The sequence below is a fragment of the Cetorhinus maximus genome, chromosome 1 (genome assembly GCF_964194155.1).
Source record: "Cetorhinus maximus chromosome 1, sCetMax3.hap1.1, whole genome shotgun sequence".
Classification (NCBI taxonomy): domain Eukaryota; kingdom Metazoa; phylum Chordata; class Chondrichthyes; order Lamniformes; family Cetorhinidae; genus Cetorhinus; species Cetorhinus maximus.
In genome coordinates, this window is record NC_135879.1 from 178,422,776 (window position 1) to 178,445,719 (window position 22,944).

The 22,944-nt window shown below is 39.9% G+C and overlaps 1 protein-coding gene across 3 annotated transcripts in view; it reads right to left on the bottom strand.

The window, feature by feature from the left end:
• The window catches only part of unc13bb (unc-13 homolog Bb (C. elegans)), a 754,941-nt gene that overhangs the window by 251,248 nt on the left and 480,749 nt on the right, over positions 1 to 22,944 (bottom strand). For 2 of the 3 annotated variants that reach the window (XM_078550332.1, XM_078550323.1), the window contains exon 8: positions 11,882 to 12,104. In XM_078550332.1, coding sequence (XP_078406458.1) covers positions 11,882 to 12,104 — 223 coding nt within the window. Of the gene's footprint in view, positions 1 to 11,881; positions 12,105 to 12,808; positions 12,845 to 22,944 lie in introns of all 3 variants that reach the window. The other variant, XM_078550314.1, reaches the window with a different exon arrangement.

The following is a 22,944-nucleotide window of genomic DNA, read 5'->3' on the forward strand; positions in this document are numbered from 1 at the left end:
CAAGTGCAGAGGATTCAGTGATCAATGATCTATCATTATCTGGGCTGGTTTCACTGCCAAGCATCAGAGAAGGTGGAGCATTTTTATTTTCTGTCCCACTGACGGTACTTGTCACATTTACAGGTTTGTTACCATCACCACGCAATGGTCTTACTTTCATTGTATCAGATACACAATCAGTATTCCATTCCATTAGCGTTTGCTGCTTTTGCAAGCCTCTTGGCCTGGTGCGTAATGCCTCACATTTTGAGAATTCCAAAGGAATATTTTCCTGTTGTTTTTTCTGGATTTTATCTTGCATGCTGCTCTGATCTAAAAATGAGGTTTTATTTTCATTTTTTGTTGAGCTCAAAGCATTTTGCTGTTGAACTGGGCCTGCATCCCTTTTAAAGAAGCCTCCAACTGAGCCTAAAAGAGATGAAATGCCAGAAGGCTGCCTTTCTGCAGTACTAGGAATGGTTATCACTTGATCTTTCTCCTGATTGAAAGCTTTTGTTTTGTCCTTTGTTCCTCTTGGCAAATTGAAGCCTGAAGAGGCATGCTCTTCCTGTGATCTGACTGTTCTAAAAAAATCAAAGTTTCGAGTTCCCTCAACACTTTTGATTTGAGATTGACTTTCTGAAAGGTTAAAAAGTTTTAAAGGGTTTTTAAAGAATGAGTCCTGTGCAGTGTTAGTAGAATTCTCAGGGGCATCTTGGTGTGACTGAGATTGTATCTTAGTTGGTACAACTTTGACTTGAGGTGTTGCAGTAGTTGAACTCCGATTTATCTTGGAGATTCTCTCAGATACTGGTTGCAAGCATGTCTTGGTTCTACCTTGACATAAGTCACTATGCTCATCATATGGCAACTGATCATTTTTGGGCAAATCTTGATTTGTTAGGTTGTAGTTCTCATTAGCAGAAGTTGGCTGTCCTCCATCTACACTAGTGTGCATTTTCCAGTTAGTGGAAATAGATTTTAAACTTCTAAGCCCAGATGCAAATATACTATTTGGTGTATGATCTTGTTGAGTAACTGAAGGTTGTACATCTCCAGTATGTTGGCGTACTTTGTTCACATCATTCAATAGTGAAGTTCCATCCCCATCCATTTCAAATACCTTCTTTGCTAGGGTGTCAGATATTGCACCTGCAGAATTAGAATCATCAGTATTTTCAACACTTTGCTTTGCAACTAAACCGCCCAATGCAGAGAAAAAATGTGTAATCTTTCTAATAGGCAGTTTGTGTTTTTCTTCAGCTATCTCCTTGAATTCAGAGGTTTTTTGTTCAGAATATGAAGTATCTGATAACTGAACAGAAGAATGAAATTGACTTAATCGTCCTGTTGAGGTAGGCTGTGACAAGGATTTAGACTGTGATTTTGTAAATGCATGATCATTTTCTAAAGCTGCACCGGTTATAGATTTCTTATGGGTCAAATGACCTCTTTGGACTATTCTAAGATCAAAAGCAGTAGTCTGAAGTTCTTCATGCAGATGAACTAGTTGCTGTTCAGACATGAAATCCATCTTAAGTTTTTCCAACCTGCATGTTTTGTGCTTTGATGAAAAGTCTAGCGGCTCTTCTCTGTCCCATTCTATCGACTCCTTAAATACTTGTGAAAAAGTACCCAGATGTTTACCTATTACTTGTTTATTTTCCTCAAGAACCAGAGAAAGATCAAGAGGTCTGTCATCAATTTCTGATTCAATTTGTTGTCCTTCATGGTACCAGAAAAAATCTAAATCTCTTGAAATTGGCACCTTAAAACCACATACAGAAACCATGTCATTACCAAGTCCTACGTCATAATCACCATTCGACTGCTGATAATGTTCCCACTCTTCTTGCTCTTCATCTGTCTCTGGAATCCACACATATACATATTGGCCACTGCCATCAGTAAGCAAGGAATATATGTATTGATTATCACTATAAATGTAGTAACCATATTCATCATCATCTGAAGACCACCATACTCCCTGTTCAAATAAAGTTACCCAGTCTTGATATTCTTGATAATTACTAATGCAAAATGAGTTTTCTTTCTTACTCAATTCTAGCTGTTCTGTAAACAGCCATGTAACTGCACTGCCAGTAGAGCTTAAATCCATAGGCGCTTCCACAAACAAATTCCTTTCATCAGTTTCATCAAGTTCTAATGAATTCCAGTATCTCTCCAAACCTCTGCTCAGACATTCCTCACCTCTTGGCGCAAAATCATGATATGAAAAGGGCACATTGGGATCACCTGATTTTATGCCAAGATCTAAGTGATCAAGTTCCCAACTACTTTTAGTCTCATCTGTAAGTGAACACCTGCACTCTTCAATACTGGCATTTTGCCCATTTATCGATAAATTTATGACATCATAATGTTCACCAGTCCCATTGTTCCACTCTCCATACTGAATCTGGAAAGCATTTTGATTTGCAGTAAAATCATCCATCCAGTATACATTGGCACCTTCATGTGGGTAATTTTCAGTACAGTCATTTGTTCTCAGTTCCCATTCAAGATTAAAACTGCTTAAATCGTTATGACTTTTAAACAAATGTGGCAATTCCACTGATTTTCCATCATTTATTGGTGATAAATCGTATACTAGACTATCTCCATATGAATTATTCCAGGGAATCATGCATTCTAGTGATCCAGTTGTATCTTGCTTCAACTTCTGCAAACCTTGGGTAACATTTTCGTGGTGTTTTGCTAAAGATTGTGCCTGATAAGTGTTCGGCATTTCAGGGAAATAATGTTCATTCAGGGAGTCTTGTACTTGACTCTTAACTTTATCATCAGCGTTCTCTGATATATGGAAATTTTGTTTGAAGGGCCAAAATGATTTTGTCTGTTTATCACAGTTCTCCTTAGGTTTTGATTTTGTGTCTTCATCCCTGTTCTCCTTTGGTTTCGAAGAAAACTGCTCAAACAAACTGAAAGATGATTTTTCATCAGTCTTTTTTTCTGCCATATTAGCAACATTTGTGAAGAGGGAATATAGCTGACCACTTTCACCCTGGTTCTCAGCCCTTGCTTTACCAGGGCCAGCAATATTCATAAAATTTAAAAAACCTAAAGGACTCTCATGTTTTGAATTTGTGGCTTCTTGCTTCTTTGTTGACAAATTAAAGAAGCCTGAGAAAAAACCTGACTGGTTGGTGCTGCCTTCCTCTTTTTCAGCTGCATGGTTTAGTTCTACAGTTTCATTTTTATCTTTAACCAATACGACAGTTTGATCTGATGGACTTAATGACATATTCAAAGAAGTGTCTTTATTACTTTCTCTTTGTCCTTCTCTTCGCACTGTTTTATCCGAATAATCTTTGCTACCAACTTCCTGTCTTACTGTGGATAAAATCTCATTTGAAGTACATTTTAAAAAGTCTGAAAAATGTCCATGCTCACTGTGAGTTAGTTTATCTGTTTCAGGTGTGTTGTGCTCCTTTGACGTCACATGTTCACATTCCAAAGTAGATTTAGTTCCTGCATCTGAATATGTTACTTGTTTATTTAGGTTTATTTGTACAGATGTTGTTTCCATAATTTTGTCTGTACCTCCCTTATCATTCAATTCCGACTTTGATGTAGATGCGTTTTCACTTGAGGAAAATTTAAACAAGCCTGAAAAAAATCCCTCTTGGCTATTGTTCTGTTTTTCTTTTTCATTACCATCAGTCCCTTGTTTTGAATTTGATGAAAATTTTAAAATATCTAAAAACATATTTTGTTTACTCTCTTTGTCTTCAATAGATGTTCTAATTTTATCTGACTCTAGTTTATCATTTATTTCTTGCTTTGATATTGATGTTTTCTCATTCATAGGGAATTTTACAGAAAACAGTTTTCCTCCAGATTTCACTTCTTTTTGATTTTCAGAAGAGATGTTGTCAGAAGAAAAGAAGGGAAGTTTTAACTTTCCAACAAGAGGGAAAGTCTGATCACCTTTCATTCTCTCTCTTTCATCTCGAACATCCTCAGCAGATCTGTAAAAGGAAAATCTGGATGTGCTCCCAGAGGAGATCTGTGTTTCATTGTCCAAAGAAGAAGAAAAAACCTGACTTATTGACTTCTTAAGAGGGTTTAAAAATCCCAAGTTAATTCCAGAGCTGCTTGTTGTGTCAGACTTGGAATGTGAAGATTCTATTTTCTGAGAACCTTTTGCTTCTTTCTCCATTTCATTATTTTGAATACGATGTGGTCCCAGAATTTCAGGAGTACGTTCATCTTTATTTTCCTGAATTAAGGGGATTGATGGTTGTATAGTTTCTGACGTGTTATCCAGCTCAAAAACATGAACTGTACATTTATCTGAAGTAACCTGTTTCTGCTGTTCATCAACATTAGTTAAATAACTATTCTGCTGATGGAAATCAGCAACATTATTTTGTGAGCTATTCTTAATTTCATCAAAGTGGAGACATTTTTCAAATGTTTGTGAAGTGTCCTTCTCTTCACTAATTGAATTTATGTTTTTGTTAGAAACATCATCTATGTTCCCTGGTTCAGACGTTTGATGTTTTTTATTCTGCCCCATGTCCTTCTGAGAATCATTTGACAAATCTTTTTCTACAAAGAACTTTAAGGGATTCAGTTTTTCCAGCAGTGAGTCAATGACAGTGTTCTGCGATAGTGATGACGATTCGGTTGTCATAGAAATATTTTCATCCTGCGGCTTGCACTGTGTAAATGATTGCACTGGCTTGTCCTCTGCTGTATTAAATGCACTAGGGGAAACAGATTCTTTGCTATCAGAAGACTGAAAGGGAAATTTGGATAGCAAAGTAACAGTTCTTTCTGGTTCATCCTTCACAGGACCATGTGCTGTCGAAATGTTGTTTATAGGCTTCATTGAAAAAAAGTGTGGGAGACCAGTTTCTTCATTATTCTTTGTGTCTATACTTCCTGAACTAACAGAAACAATTTTTTCCACAGGTGTCTGCTGCTTTTTACCCACTCCTACTTTCTCACCTATTGAGCTGAACAGAGATTGTATGGTATTCTTCACTCCAGTTAGATCTGGAATGGAGTCTGGTTTTTGATTGCTATTCTCAGGATTACTTTTTATTGCCGATTGCATCAGCCTTTTCTTTTCTTCTTGTCCTTGTGTAAGACAACATCCAGCTTTATCTTCATTAATAACTATACTAAGGTTCTTTCTCTCTCCTTGAGACTTTCTGACGGTTTTGTTCTGGGTTTTTGGAAGTGACCCAAATTTACTAATTTCCTCTTCTTTCTCAGCTAAGTACTCAGACACGGATGCTACCAGGCATTGCAGTTCATCCATTGCATCAACAAAATCTTCATTTATTTCCTCACTTTGAGAGGAATGCAACTTCCTTCTCATTTGGATGAATCTGTCATCAACTTTGTCATCAGGGCTGAGTTTTAGCTGGTATTTTTTCTGGGAGACATGTGGAACAGCTACATCATGTTCACTGTAGTTAACAGAATTGTCACCACTTATATGCCACGGCTGCGCAAGTAACAAAGCCTCTTGCTCATCATCAGATCCGAGCAAGCAGCAAGGTTCATCAGAATCACTGCTGTCATACACACTACAAATGTAAGGTAACGTGCCTTTCTCCAACATTTGTTCATCATATATTTCTTCCAGGTATTCTTCTACATCCATTATGTCTTCAGGGTCATTACTGAATGACTCATTCTCTCTCCACAAGCTGCTTTTTACCATAGATTGCCATTTATATTGTTTGTCTGCTGCTGCTATGTCATAACTATAAAGCAAAGGGTCACTGTGATTCCATTTTAGTTTTGTAGGTTTAATGCTAGGAAAATCACTAGTAATTTCTCCGTCAGAGGTATATTCATCTAAACTATTTGAATAGTTTTGCCTTTTCAGATCATTATCTTCCAAACTATTATGTCTGCATTTCTTTTTTCTCCTCCTATCTATTGTACTATATTCATTTGGATAACTAGTGTACGCCATGTTTGATTCTCCATTCAGAAGTTGTTTATGCCTTAATATTGTTTGGTGTGCCCTATCTGTATATTCTCTGCATGTATGTTTTTTTCTCACTGGAAGGTTTTCCTTTGGGATTTCTTCTTCCCAGATTTTCTGTCTTTCTATCAAAAATATGTCTCTGAGTTGTTGGCCTGACTTCTCATATTTACATTCCCAATCTTCTTCTCCTACACCTGAATCCACTGGTATGATCCTGACTTTTCCTTTAAGTGGTAAGGAGCTCCAGCTTGTTAAGGAACAAGGCATGTATAAGTGGAAAACAGAAAGTTTCGGAAATAAGTAGCAGGGGATAGGATAAAGAAAAAAGAAAATCATATTGAAAATAGCTCAAGTCAATGGAATATTGAGAAAAATAAGATAAACCATAAAATAAACTGTTTAAAACTAAAAAAAATGTTTGTTCATATTCATAAATGCAGTTGTGCTAGCTTTATTTATCACAGCAAATTTGAATTAGTTTTATCCCAAACATTGACATAACACATATGGAAACATTAAAACATGCAAACAGTTGTGCCAATGCCTTCTTCATAGCACCACAGCATACCATAACATGGCAACATCAAGGCTATAAAGGAGAACAGAACCCACCTATCCGACAGATCTAGAGACTGCCTACTTTCGAGGGAGTACTGGCGGCTGGTTAGCTGACTAGACTCAGATGCAGACTCTAGATCACTACGACCATTTGCAGCAGAATCTATGCTATCATATCGTCTGGTGGGGAAAATGAATGATAGAGTGGAAAACAGGAGGATACATAATTATTTACTGTGCACTGCACTGCATTTCAGTCCCCACATTGGTTAATGTTTATGTCAACCACATTCACATTCAACAAAGCTCCATTGGCATTGCTACTGAAATGCATTTTTCAAATGTTGCTTCAAGATCACATGAATCTAGACGCATATAACACCTTGGGTGATTTCTTCTTTCTAAACTTTGCATTTCATTGCTTACAATAAACATACTTATAAAACATTTGCACCCTGTTAATAACACAAATTCATTTGAAAAGATGCAAAATGTTGCAATTGTGAGAAACACCGAAAATTAATATACTTTCAAATTGTAAGGAATGATTCCCCAGTAGGTATACAAATACTTGTTATTTTTTTCTTCCTTCAGATAATTTGATTTTTATGCATTATCTTCACATTCTTCAGCAACAATACTCAAGGATAGCTGAAATGTTTTCATCATCCATTCCAAAATAGAATTTCGGAGCACCAGGAGACACATCAGCCTACAAGTAGGTTTACTGAATATATGTCACACACCAGGCATACACTCAAAAATGATTTCCATTGGTGGGTTTCTGCAAAAAAGTTTGATTAACAGGCGGAAAACAGAGAATAGGAATAAATGGGTCATTCTCACATTGGCAAGCTGTGACTAGCGCAGTACCACAAAGATCAGTACTTGGCAGCTGTTCACACAATATATCAATGATTTGGATGTGGGGACCAAATGTAACATTTCAAAGGTCGTGGGTGACACAAAGCTAGATGGGAATGTGTGTTGTGAGGAAGATGCAAAGTGGCTTCAAGGGGATTTGGACAGACTTAGTGAGTGGGCAGGAACATGGCAGATGGAATATAATGTGGAAAAACATAAGGTTATCTTTGGTAGAGGAACAGATATGCAGGGTGTTTCTTAAATGGTAAGATGTACAAAAGTACCTGGGTGTCCTTGTCAATAAGTCACTGAAAGCTAACATGCAGGTGCAACAAGAAATTAGGAAGGCTAGTGGTATGTTAGTCTTTATCGCAAGAGAATTTGAGTACAAGAGTAGCAAAGTCTCGCTTCAATTCTTTAGAATGTTGGTTAGACCGCGCCTGGCGTAGTGTGCGTAGTTTTGGTCCCTTACCTTGGGAAGGATATTATTGCCAGAGAGAGAGTACAGTGAAGGTTCACCAGACTTGTTCCCGACATACTGGGACTGTCCTATGAAGAGAGATTGGGGAAACTGGGCCTGTATTCTATAGAGCTTCGAAGAATGAGAGGTGATCGCATTGAAACCTGCAAAATACTTAAAAGCGATAGACAGTGTAGATGCAGATAAGATGTTTCATCTGGTTGGGGAGTCTAGCACCAGGAGACACAATTTCAAAATAAGGGGGAAGCCACTTAGGACCAAGAAGAGGAGAATTTATTTTTACTCAGAAGGTTGTGAATCTTTGGAATTCACTATCTCAGAGGGCTGTGGAAGCTCAGTCATTGAGTATGTTCAAAGCAGAAATGAACAGATTTCTAAATACCAATGACGTGAAGCGATACAAGGATAGTGTGGGGAAAAGGTATTGAAGTGGATGATCAGCCATGATGGTATTGAATGGTGGAGCAGGTTCAATGGCCTACTCCTGCTTCTATGTTCCTATAAACACAAGAGCAATCAGATTGAGCTGGATCACGGAGGATGGGCACTGGAGAAGGGTGGCGTAGTCAACCCAGTCAAAGGCTATAAAGGGGTCAAGGATAAATTATAGTGTTGTTTGTGACGCTTGTCAGGGCCCTTTTGTTGTTGCAGAAGTGATGGAAATTTGATCGCAAAGGTTCAAACAGAATTGCGGGAGAGATGGGCATGGATCTGGTTAAAAAAAGGTCGGTTGGAGACGAAGCAGTGAGACAAAGTGGTCAAGGATGATTAAGGGCTGTGGAGAATGTTGATAACAGCAATTTTAGAAGGGTGTTGAAAGAGGAGAAACCATTTACAATGACTACTAGCATGTAGATCAATGAAGAAAATTGGGTGGTCAGCAGTTTCGTGGGAACAGGGTTAAGGAAGCAGGAGGTGGATCTTATGGATGAGATGAGCTTGGTAGGGTAATATGAAAGAATTAGGATGAGACAGCAGTTCAGTACTGTGATAAGAAGAATCTGAGGAGGTTTGGCTTGATGGGCTAAGCCGTCATAATCTTTTATACTTTATCAAATCTCCCCCCAATTGTCTTTGTTCCAACGCAAAAAATCAAACTTTTCCAACTTAACCTTTTAACTAAAATCCCCTATCGTTGGGACCATTATGATAAAGAACATAGGAGCAGGAGTAAGCCATTCAGCCCCGTGAGCTTGCTCTGCCATTTAACTAGATGATTGGTGTCTAGAAATCTATCAACCTCTGCTCTGAACATACTGAATGACTGAGCCTCCACAGCCATCTGGGGAAGAGAATTCCAAAGAATCACTACACTCTGACTGAAGAAATTCCTCCTCATCTTGGTCCTAAATGGCCTACCTCTTATTTTCAGACTCTGTCCCCTGGTTCTTCACCCCCCCCAACCAGGGGAAACATCCTTCCTGCATCCACCTTATCGAGGCCTGTAAGTATTTTGTACACTTCAATGAGATCACCTCTCATTCTTCTAAATGCTATAGAATACTGGCCCAGTCTCCTCAATCTTTCCTATAGGACAATCCCACCATCCCAGGGATTAGTCTGGCGACCCTTTGCTGCATTGTCTCTGTGGCCAGTATATCCTTTCTTAGGTAAGGGGACTAAAACTGCACCAAATACTCCAGATGTGGTCTTACCAAGGCTCTATACAATTGCAGCAAAACTTCCTTACTCCTATACTCAAATCCCCCTGCAATAAAGGCCTACATACCATTTGCCTTCCTAATTGCTTGTTGCACCTGCATGTTAGCTTTTAGTGACTCATGAACAAGGATACCCAGGTCCCTTTGAACATCAACACTTCCCAATCTCTCCCCATTTAAGAAATACTCTGCATTTCTATTTTTCCTACCAAAGTGGATAACCTCACATTTTTCCACATTATATTCCATCTGCCATGTTCTAGCCCACTCACTTTGTCTGACTAAATCTCCTTGAAGCCTTTTTGCATCCTCCTCACAACTCATATTCCCATCAAGTTTTATGTCATCAGTAAACTTGGAAAGACTCCATTTGGTCCTGACATCCAAATCACTGGGGCCCAAAGCACTGATCCTTGCAGTACCCCAGTAGTCACAGCCTGCCAACCTGAGAATGATCCGTTTATCCCTAATTTCTGTTTTCTGCCCGTTAACTAATCCTCAATCCATGTCAGTATATTACTGCCAATCCCATGAGCTCTAATTTTGCCTACTAACCTCCTGTTGTGAGACCCTATCAAAAGCCTTCTGAAAATCCAAATACACCACATCCACTGGTTCTCCCTTATCTATCTTGCGAGTAACATCCTCAAAAAATTCCAAAAGGTTTGTCAAACATGATTTCCCTTTCATAAATCCATGTTGACTCTGCCCAATCTCACCATTATTTTCTAAGTGTCCAGTTATCATATCCTTTAGGATAGTTTCTAGCATTTTCCCTACTACTGATATCAGGCTAACAGGTCTGTAGTTCCCAGTTTTTTCTCTCCCTCCTTTCTTAAATGTGGGGTTATATTTGTTGCCTTCCAATCTGCAGGCACCATTCCAGAATCTGTAGGATTTTGGAAGATGATCACCAATGCATCCACTATCTCTACAGCCACCTCTTTCAACACTTTAGGATGCAGATCATCAGATCCAGGGAATTTATCAACTTTCAGTCACATTAATTTCTCCAGCACTGCTTTTTTACAAATAGTAATTTCTTTTAGGTCCTCAATCTCACTAGTTCTTTGGCTCCCCAATATTTCAGGGAGGTTTCTTATATCTTCCTCTGTGAAGACAGACAGAAAGTATTTGTTTAATTTCCCATTATAAATTCCCCAATCTTTGCCTGTAATGGCCCCACATTTGTCTTTACTAACCTTTTTCCTTTTTACACACCCATATAAGCTTTCACAGCCTGTTTTTTTATGTTCCTTGCAAGTTTACTTTCATATTCTATTTTCTTTTTCTTTATTAATTTCTTGGCTCTTCTTTGCTGAATCTTAAAATGCTCCCAATCCTCAGGCTTACTACATTTTTGGCAACTTTTTATGCCTCTTCCTTTGATCTAATAGAATCCTTAACTTCTCTTGTTAGCCACGGTTGGATCACTTTTCCTGCAGGCTTTTTATGTCTTAATGGAACGTAAATTTGTTGCAAATCATGTATTAATTCTTTATATGCTAGCCATTGCCTGTCTACTGTCATACCCTTTAATGCAGTTTACCATCCACCACAGCCAACTTGCCCCTCATACCTTCATAGACCTTTGTTTAGATTAAAGACCCTAGTTTCAGATTGAACTACATCACTTTCAAACTTCATGTAAAATTCTATCATATTATGATCACTTCTCTAAAGGCTCTTTTACAATGAGATTTCTAATTAGCCCTTTCTCATTGTACAATACTAGATCTGAAAAAGCCCATTCTCTAGTTGGTTCCTTAATATTCTATGCTAGAAAACCATCGTGCATACGTTCTAGCAATTCGTCCCCCTCAGCATTAGTGCTAATTAGACTTACCTAGTCTATATATAGATTTAAGTCCCCCATGATTACCATATTACCCTTGTTATATGCACCTCTAATCTCCTGATTTATACCATGCCCTACATTACCACTACTATTTGGTGGCCTCTAAACAACTCCTACCAAAGTTCGCTGCCCCTTGCTGTTTCTTAGCTCCACTCAAACTGATTCTACATCTTGATCTTCTGATCTAAGGTCTTATCTCATTAATGCCCGATCCCATCCTTGCTAAACTTGCTGAGGTGGAGATGAGAGAATGATTCAGCAAACTAAGAGCCGCAGTAGAGGTGTATCAAATAAAGAAGTGTGGTTGAATGATAAGGAATCCCTCGTCCGAAAGTTCAATGATCTGGGGCTTGAGGAAATCATTGCAATTTAAATACAATGAACAACTAATTAAAAACAATTTATGCAATTCATGTCTGATTGTTAGTTGTATCGTGTACTCATTTCGTTACTGAACATAAATATTACAGACAGAAACGCTACCTTTCCAAAAATGGACTACATACCTCATTCCTTTTTTCTCACGACAGTCTAGTTCATAGCTTTGGATTGAATCAGCATATGAGTCCCGTGAACCTCCTTGGAGCTGCAGCCGTGACTGAACTGGGAACTGATGTACAGATGCATTGGGCTGGGAAGTGGTATGGTACGGAGGTGGAATGCTGTTACTGGTCTCACTACGATAATCACTATCTCTATCATCAACAGCACTATCAGGATCTTCAAATGCTGAAACATAAACAAAAGAAAACATTCATACCCATTGTCGATGATATGCTCAATTAGATTAGAATGCAGTACTTCAGGTTTTGCTATGAAAAACCATTTTTGTTTATTCCACAAGGCAAGTAGAATCACACAGGCAATGTGACAAATACCCTTAGACCGAAGCACTATCTTCAGCCTAGTGGATTTTTCAAAAGGAGTTAAACTAAATTTTAAAAAATTATCTTTTAAAGTAAATATTCTGTACTCTGCACATCAAGAGAAAGAGGTGAAGCATTTCAATTTTCCCTTAACTTCAGTGTTTAATTACATAGGAAGCAGGCATATCACACTAAATTTCAAACTACTGCTCTTTCTGGCACAATGATGTGCAGATATCAAAGCAAAACTGTAGCTTTGAGAGGGTTCATGCATGCTCTATTCGATAAATATTCATGCATACAGTGGTCATTTTTTTGTTTTCATTCTTATAACTCAATACAAATAAAAGGAAAACGAATATATAATGATTGCACATCACAGGCATGACACAGACAAAGAAAATCAAGCTATGCAGACAAAGACTACGTGAGGAAAAAACAACATTAACGTAATCATACAATGAGGGATGTATGTATCCCCTATATGCATGAATACTCCAGGTCTCTCTGGTTGGAACATGCTAATATAGGAGCCAAGGTACTTGTGAGTAATAAATAATTACATACTTTGCTGCTCTCCCCATCCGAAATAACTCCAATTGCCTGGTGGATGCAAATGTTGGCAAAGAAGGGGAAAAAGAAGACTTCAGCAAAACAAGGGGTATAACTGATGTGTCTTTGATCTAGATAGAAATCTCAATATCTTTACTCCTTGCTTATATAATGATGCAAAATAGCATAATAATAAGGAAATAAAGCTTTTGTTGGTTCACTACAGCCTGGAAATTATTGTAAGTGATGTCATAACCTAAGCACTTAATGAATTTATATCAAATTTCCTTCTCCATCATTTTAACAGAAATGTTACCAATTTACTTTAAATGGGTTATTAAATCTGTTAAAATGATGGAGAGAACCATTCATAAGCTAACAATCGTTCACAATAATTTCTAGGCTTATGTCCTTGTACGAATGGAAATTGATTATATTAAAGAAAACTATATATTATTGCACCTTAAACTTACTTCCAGAACAAAATTGTTATACAAAGACCTAAAATAATACATTCTCCTAAATCTTACTAACTTATTTCATTGTTCAATATGCCATATGATTCATAAGACACAATGAATTGCTGCATCAATACTCTGCTCTGCGTGGTGGTAGAAAATGCATTTCTGTCTGAAGTTTCTTCAAATTTAAAGTTATACATGCTTCCTCACAGATCGCACAGGACAGAAGCAAAAAAACAATGAAACATTCATTTCGAGCCATCCCTACCGGCCCCTTCTGGTTGGTCTAAAGTATCAATAGCAAAATTCTAAGGTCAGATGGTACATGGTATTTATTGCAGAGGGGCTTAAAGAAAAGGGAAAAACAAGATAAAATCTCTAATTTTTAGATATAAAGTTTTACTCCACATGAACCTGTGAGCATCCTGAAGTGCCATCTATAATCAGATTTTTATTTCAATTGAGAAATTTATGAGTAGGGCCAATAACATCAAGTTTAGGCTTTAAAACCTGGTGGTTGGTAAGGAGCAACAGGAGTTTAAGGAATTATTCACTGGAGGAGATGATGTTGCAACAAGTCTCTTTTACTTAAGCAGAAGGAGGATACAGAAAGGAGGAACAGTCAATGGGGTTACCATTGCAGAATCGTCCACTATCATTATAATGAGGGGTCACCACTGACCAGAAACTAAACTGGACCAGCCATATAAACACTGTCGCTATAAGGGCAGGTCAGAAATTGGGAATTCCGTGGTGAGTAACTCACTTCCCAAACTCCCAAAAGCCTGCCCACTATCTACAAGTCAGAAGTCAAGAGTGCGGTGGAATACTCTCCACTTGCCTGAATGAATGCAGCTCCAAAGGCACTCAAAAAGCTTGCCACCAGCCAGAACAAAACACTCCTCTCAGTTGGCACCCCATTCACTACCTTAAACATTCGCCCTCTCCCCACCATGGCTTCAGTGTGTACAGTCTATAAAATGCACTGCAGCAACTCATCAATACTTCAACATCACCTTCCAAACCCAGGACCTCTACCACCCAGAGGAACAGGGGCAGTAGGAGCATAGGAACACCACAACCTGCAGGTTACACACATCTTCCTGACCTGGAAATATACTGCCATCCCTTCATCATTGCGGGATCAAAATTCAGAAACTTTTTTTTTATTTGTTCATGGGATGTGGGCGTTGCTGGCTTGGCCAGCATTTATTGCCTATCCCCAACTGCCCTTAATCAGAGGGCATTTAAGAGTCAACCACATTGCTGGAGGTCGGGAGTCATGTAGGCTGGACCAGGTAAGATTTCCTTCCCTAATGGACATTAATGAACCAGGTGGGTTTTTATGACAAAAGACAGTGGTTTCACAATCATCAGTAGACTTTTAATTCCAGATTTTTATTGGATTCAAATTCCACCATCTGCCATAGTGGGATTGGAACCCAGTTCCCCACAGCATTACGCCTGCATTTCTGGATTACTAGTCCAGTGACAACACCACTGCACCACCGCCTCCCCTACATAACAGCACTGCGTGTGTGTACCTATACTGAACACACTGCAACGGTAGTTCATCACCACCTTCTCAAGGGTAATTTGGGATAGGGCACAAATGCTGACCTTACCAGTGATGCCCACATCCAATGAATGAATTTAAAAAAGCACAGTACAGAAGGAGGCCATTTAACCCACTGAATCTGTGCTGGCTCTTTCGAAGAGCAATCCAATGAGTCCAACTACTCTGTTTTAGCTCCATATCTCTGCAATTGTGTCTTCTTCATTACTTATCCAGTTCCTTTTTGAAGGATACAATTGACTCGGCCACCCATTTGGCATAGTGAGTTAAGGGGAGGCAGTGGTGTAGTGGTATTGTCCAGAGACCCAGGGCAATGCTTTAGGGACCTGGGTTCAAATCCCATATGTGGCTCCAGACCCACAGCAATGTGATTGGCTCTTAAAATGTTCCCTGAATAGAGGCAAATGGGGATGGGCAATAGTGTCAGGGACACCCACATCCCATGAACAAATGTGGGGAGGCAATGGCATAGTGGTATTGTCACTGGACTTGTAATCCAGAGACCCAGGAGTAACGCTCTGGGAGTCATGGTGGAATTTGAGTTCAATAAAAATCTGGAATTAAATGTCTGATGATGTCCATGAAACCATTGTTGATTGTTGTAAAAACCCATCTGGCTCACTAAGGAAATCTATCATCCTTACCAGGTCTGGCATATATGTGACTCCAGACCCACAGCTCTTAAATGCTCTCTGAACAAGGGCAATTTGGGATGGGCAATAAATGTGACACTCATCCAATGAACAAATAAAAAAATAATGCATTCCAAATCCTAACCGTTCGTGCACAATTTTGTTTCCTCATGTTGCCTCTGCCTTGTCTATCAAACCTTCAGCCACTGGAAACAGTTATACTTCACTTGCTCTATCTAAATCCATTGTGATTTTAAACACCTCTATCAAATCTCCACAGCTTCTCTAGTCCTTCGACATATTTGTAATCCCTCATCCCTGCTACCATTCTAGTATATCTTTCCTGCACCGTCTCCAAAGCCTTCATTGCTAAAGTGTATTGTCCAGAATTGGGCACAATACTTTAGATATGTCTGAACTCGGTTTTTTATGGAGGATTTGTAAAATTTCCAGGCTTTTGGACACTTTGCCTCTTTTTATAAAGCCTGGGATCTCATATGCTTTATTAACTTGGCCTGCCACTTTCAAAGATTTGTGCATAAACACCCCCAGATCGCTCAGTTCTTGCACTCCCTTTAAAAATGTACTACTAAGCTTGCATTGTCTCCCTCATTCTTGCTACCAAAACGTATCACCTCATACAGAGCTCTTATATAGGATTAAATACTTGATGGATGAGGGACTAAAACTAAGTGAAACCAGGATGGCAAAACCTAAAAATAGAAAAAAAATAGGAAAAAGAAATATTTGTAACGGAGAAAGAGGTTGGAGACCAAAACTGATCGAGACCGTGATAAAATAAAAGCAAAATACTGCAGGTGCTGGAAATCTGAAATAAAAACAAAGTGCTGGAAATGCTCAGCAGGTCTGGCAGCATCTGTGGAGAGAAAAATAGAGTTAACATTTCAAGTTGAATATGACTTCTTCAGAAACGAAGGTAGGTGGAAATATGATGGGCTTTATGTTGTTGAAAGGGGGGAGGGGGAAGAACAACAAAAGGGAATGTCTGGAAAAGGGTAGCAGGATGGAGCGATTAAATGACAAAGATGCCATGGAACAAAAGGCAAAGGGAGTGGTAATGGTTGTAATAAAGAAACAAAGTATTTGTGCAGAGTAAATGTGAATAGCAGAATAATGAACAGATCTGTTGAAAACGAAAAACATGAAAAACAAGATTAAGACCAGTGCATGGCAAAAAAAAAGAATCAAAATGGAGGACAGAGCTCATGGTCTGAAATTGTTGAACTCAATATTGAGTCCAGAAGGCTATAAAGTGCCTCATCGGAAGATGAGGTACTGTTCCTCGAGCTTGCGTTGAGCCTCACTGGCAGCAGGCCGGGAACAGAAATGTGAGTGTGACAGCAAGTTGGTGAATTAAAATGACAAGCAACCAAAAGCTCGGGGTCATGCTTGAGGAATGAGTGAGGTGTTCTGTAAAGCAGTCACCCAATCTACATTTGGTCTCCCTAATTTAGAGCAGACTGCATTGTGAGCAGTGAATACAGAACACTAAATTGAAGAAAGTACAATTAAATCACTGCTTCACTTGGAAGGCATTCTTGGGGCCTTGGACAGTGAATGGAGAGGAGGTAAAAGGGTAGGTGTTGCACCTCTTCTGATTGCATAGGAAGGTGCTGTGAGAAGGGGATGAGGTGTTGGGAGTGATTGAGGGGTGGACCAAGGTGTCGAGGAAGGAATGGTCCCTTTGGAATACTGACAAGGGAGGAGAGGGGAAGATGTGTTAGGTGGTGGCATCATGCTGCAGGTGGCAGAAATGGTGGAGAATGATCCTTTGAATGGGGAGGCTGGTGAGATGGAAAGTAAGGACAAAGGGAGCCCTATCACGGTTCTGGGAGGGAGGGGAAGGGGTGAGAGCGGAAGTGCAGTAAATGAGTTGGACACAGTTGGGGGCCCTGTCAACCACACGGGGGAATGGGAATCTTCGTTGAGGAAAATGGAAGACATGTTCTGATGATGCTACCTTCAACAACAGTGCTTCTGATGTGAGACAAGGATTGCCTATGAGATAATTTAAGCTTTTTCTTTGGTGTCAAGCTCATGAATGTGGTTTAGAAAGAGTCTATGTAGTGACACTACTCAAAGCCTTGAAAATACCTTGGCTTTTAAGCGAGTTTAAGAGTTCTTGCTCTACATTCCCAAAGATATCAAGTTCACTGCTATTGATCATACATGAGATGTGTTGCAGCGCTCATTTCTCAGCTACCGTATAAGCATATAAGGTGCCAAAATGGTGGGAAGAGGAATTGGGCACACACTTGTGATCAGAAGTGTGTTGACTCCCATATTGGGTAAAGAAAAATAAAAGGTATTCTTTATATGTGCTTAAATCAGGCCTAGTCCCTTTGCTAATACAAATAAGAGCCTTTTTTAAAATTCATTCATGGGATGTGAGCGTCACTGGCTAGGCCAGAATTTATTTCCCATCCCTAATTGCCCTTGACAAGGTGGTGGTGAGCTGCCTTCTTGAACTGCTGCAGTCCATGTGGTGTAGGTACACCCACAGTGCTGTTAAGGAAGGAGTTCCAGGATTTTGACCCATATATAAGTAACTTAGTTGAATGTGGAGCAGGAAGGAGTTGGTATGCCCCCATCCTGGCCTCCTCTCTCGACCTCCAATCACAGGCCCTTGGCCTTCATTCCCAACCCCCAATTATGGACCTAGCTAGCCTCCCCTCCCAATGCCCCCATCTCCCTCCTCTCCAGCCCCAGCCTCAAATCTTCTTACACTGCAGTCCACAATTTTCCAATTCCCCCCCGATCGCCTTCTCTCCATAACTCAATCCCCACTCCCATGCTCCCAGCATACCCTCTGACCCAGAAATTCCCAGCTCTCCCCACCCACAACCCAGGATTGCAAGCCATCTGAATCATGACCCTACTTGCCTGAGATCTGCTACTAGTGCGCAATGACCCAATTTTTCTTCAGTCATCTTGTGCTGTTACAATGAGGTCCGGGGCCCAATATCTCACAAGCCTTGAGATGGTCATTCTTGAATTTTTGGTCATTAATTCTGAGCTTTCAAAGGTATTTTTGTACTATCAAAGTTTATATGGTCAGCACCAATTGTTCTTTAAATGCAATTTTCAACTAAAGCAACATTTATCAATTTAAATATCTAGAAGTACATGAAAGGAAGGTGAGAAAAGACACTTCCATCCTTACATCTCCATCCTAGTCACTTGACAGTGCAAAGTTGTGCTGTACTTCCCCAACTGCTGTAATGCTGGAAGGACTGCATATAGTGACACCACTATTCCCAGCCAGATGGAGATTTATAGGCAATAATTTATATGTAGCTATCTGCCCTCCACTCACTGCATCGTGTTGGAGAAGTAATCAATTTGTAACATAAGACTTTACGCCAAACATCACATTTTGCTGGGGAAATCAAGTTGCTGAGTTCTATCTATTGGGACAGCTTACTGAGTTCCCCACCTATTTCCATTATTTTTAAATCTAAAACTAAAACCTTTAGTCTTTCCACCCCACCCCCACTAGAGCTGTACTTTGAATATCCTGTCTTGCATTCTTAATTAGCACTTTTCTCAGACAAAGACCACCACCTTCAACACCTCTTTGACCCTTTTGTCTCTGACATCTTTTGATTATCTGCTCACACCACACCCTCAATGTGTCTCTTCCCCCCCACCCACCTTAAACCAATTTATATTTCTCCCTTGTTGAAACTATGCTTCAGTTCTGCTGAAGGGCCATGAGGGCTTGAAACGTTGACTGATTTCTTCTCCGCCGATGCTGCCAGACTTGCTGAGTTTTTCCAGGTAATTCTGTTTTTATTTTGTTTTGGATTTCCAGCATCCGCAGTAGCTTTTAGCTTTTTGTTTTTATCACTGAGTTCTATTTACTGCTGCAATTCGTAGACACCCTTTTTAAATAGACTGTGTTTGCTTTGCTGTTTGCTGAGTAAATACATTAAGTCCTGCTGGAAGTGCTGCCCCACCTCCAACTCACTGGCTGACACTGTGATGTTAATCAACACTCTGGACCACAGGGGAGGTAAAAGAAAGTAAAAATCATGTGGTCAACTTTAAAAAAAAACCCTTGGGGAAATCGCTATCTGTCTCTCCGAAGACATTCAACCAAGTCCCTGAGGCAATGTTTACCACTTCAGGATCATTATAAATACTGAAATTAATACTCCACCACCCCAATGTTTGGCATATTTGCCACCTTGAACAGTTTAAATTACTCTCATTTGTACATTAAGCAAATATTAAACAGAAATTCAAAGCACTTTTCTTCATATATGGGGCAGAGCATCGGTGCTCGTCTCCAACTAATTCTCTAGTGTACAAAAATCAATCTAATAACACTTTAAAATTAGAGAAGGGAGTTCAAATGAGCTTTTATAACTTTACTTCCAATTATTTGGAAAAATTAAACTAAATACTGGGGATGGGAAGTGTTCAGGTGAGAGGAAATTTAGAAAGTTAAAGAGAAAGGACAAAGCAATATGGGTAATGATAGCCAGGGTACAGCAAGCTTACAAACAGAAGATTGCACTAAAAAATAAGGTCAGAGTATGGAAAAATGGTAAAAAGACAGAAAAGACAGACTCTTTATCAGAATGCACACAGCATTTGTAACAAGATGGATCAATAGATAGCACAAATAGAAATAAATGGGTATGATCTGATAGGTATTAAAGGGAAGTGGCTGCAAGGTGACCAAGGCTAGGAACTGGATATTCAGAAATACTTGATATTTCAAAAGGATAGGAAGGAAAAGGCAGTGGCATAGCTCTGTTATTAAAGGATGAGATCAGTGAGAAATGATCCAGACCCGGGGAGAAGAAATAGCAAAGGAAAGAAGTCAATGATGGGAGCAGTTTATAGGTACCCCCTAAAGTAGCTATAGTGTAGGACAGAGCATAAATTAAGAAATAATGGGGTTTGTAAGAAAAGTACTGTAATAATTGTGGGCGATTTAAATCCTTGTATAGATTGGACAAATCAAATTGGCAAAGGCAGACTTGAGGAAAGTTCATTGGGTATATTCGGGACAGTTTCTTAGAACAATACGTTGTGGAACCAACCAGGAAACAGGTTATCTTATGAAATACAGGTATGCCATGCTTGGCTGTCTTGCGCCATCCTTGAACATCCACTGTAGCTCATCTGCAACCCGCTGTGTGACATCCATCATCCAACTATGCCTAGGTCAAACCCTCTTTCTGCTGCCATAGAACCATAGAAAAATTACAGCACAGAAGGAAGCCATTCGGCCCATCTTGTCCATGCCAGCCCAAGGACACCCAGGTGCCTTTTCTAATCCCACCTTCCTGCACCCGGCCCATAGCCCTGCAGCTTACAGCACTTAAGGTGCAGATCCAGGTACTTTTTAAAAGAGTTTAGAGTTTCTGCCTCTACCACCAACTTGGGCAGTGAACACCCACTACCCTCTGTGTAAAAAAGTTCTTCCTCATGTCCCCCCTACACCTTCTGCCACTTATCTTGAATCTATGTCCCCTGGTTCTAGAATTCTCCACCAAGGGAAACAATTTTATTCTGTCTACTCTATCTATTCCCCTCATAATTTTGTACACCTCAGTCAAGTCACCTCTCAGCCTTCTTTGTTCTAAGGAAAATAACCCCAACCTATCCAATCTCTCCTCGTAGCTACACTTTTCTAACCCTGGCAGCATTCTTGCAAACCTCCTCTGCACTCTCTCCAGAGCTATTACGTCCTTCCTGTAATGTGGTGACCAGAACTGCACACAATACTCCAGTTGTGGCCTCACCAGTGTTTTATACAATTCCAACATTATATCCTTACTTTTATATCCTATACCTCTGCTAATGAAGAAGAGCATTCCATATGTCTTCTTTACAACCTTGTCTACTTGAACTGCTGCCTTCAGGGACCTATGTACTTGTAGACCAAGATCTCTCACTTCATCTACCCCTCTTAGTATATTCCCATTATTTTGTAATCCCTGTAACTGTTTGACCTCCCTAAATGTATGACCTCACACTTCTCTATGTTAAAATCCATCTGCCACTTTACTGCCCACTCCACCAACCCAGCCCTCCACTTTTCCCTCCAGAAGAGATCTCTGTAGCTGTTCAGCTCTGATCAAATGGCCAAAGTACTGATTTTCTTTTCTGGATTACACTTTTAGAACTCTTTCTGCTCTTGCAATTTCAAGCAGCTCTTCACTTGTCTTATAGTCCGTATATGGAATTCTGAGAGTAAACTGACAAAAGATGTAAAAACAGACAGTAAGAGTAAGTTATATAAAAAGAAGATAGTAGCTGAAGTAAATGTTGGTCTGTTAGAGGATGAGACTGGAGAATTAATAATGGGAAACAAAGAAATGGTAGAGGCTTTGAACAAGTATTTTGTACCTGTCTTCACAGTAGATGATACCAAAAGCATCCCAAGAATTGTAGAAAATCAAGGGGCAAAAGGGAGGGAGGTACTTAAAACAATCACTATCACCAAAGAAAAAGTACTGGGAAAATTAATGGGACTAAAGGCTGACAAGACTCCTAGACTTGATGGACTGTATCCTAAGGTCTTAAAAGAAGTGGCTGCAGAGACAGTGGATGCATCAGTCATAATCTTCCAAAATTCTCTAGGGGCAGGATTTTCCCTCCGTTGGGGGGTTGAGTTGAAGTGCGGGTGTGCGGAGGCATCCCTCCGATCGGTGCCCCCAATCAGGGGCACGCCGCCATTCTCCGTGACTGGGCCAATTAAGGCCCGCCCAGCGTGACATCCGCATGGAAGCTATGCGCTCCCTGTGCGGGCGGGGGTGAATCCCTAAACCCGAGAGTGTGCTTTTTCACGCATGCACACGAAAGAGCGCACTCATCTCCCTGAGGCTAAGTACTGCCTCAGGGAGATCGTCTCTACTGTACAAATTATTAAAAATAGAAAAAAAAATCCCTGACATGTCCCCTCATGTGATACGTCCATAAATTTTTTAAAAACTTTAGTTACATTTTTTAAAACCTACATGAAACCTCATCCCGCCCGTGGATGAGGTTTCATGCTTTTTCTAATGCCTGCCAGGGCTCCCAGCCTGCCTGCCAACCTTAAGGTTGGACGGGCAGGTCCATTAATTACTTAAATGACTCTGTCAATGGCCTCAATTGGCCATTGACAGGTCGGTGGGCACACAGCTGATTTGGCTGAGCCCCTGCCTACCTGAAAATTTAAATGGGATGCGGTGACATCGGGAGTTCCGCCCGATGTCACCATGCGTCATTTTAGGCATCGGTGAGTGGGCCCTGCCCCCGCTTACCAACGGGAAAATCCTGCCCTAGATTCAGAAAAGGGCCCATCGAATTGGAAAACCACAAATGTTATGCTCTTATTCAAGAAAGGAGGGATACTGAATGCAGGAAACCATAGGCCAGTTAGCCTATCATCTGTCATTTGGAAAATGCTGGAATCCATTGATAAGAAAGTGATAGCAACACATTTATAAGAACATAAGA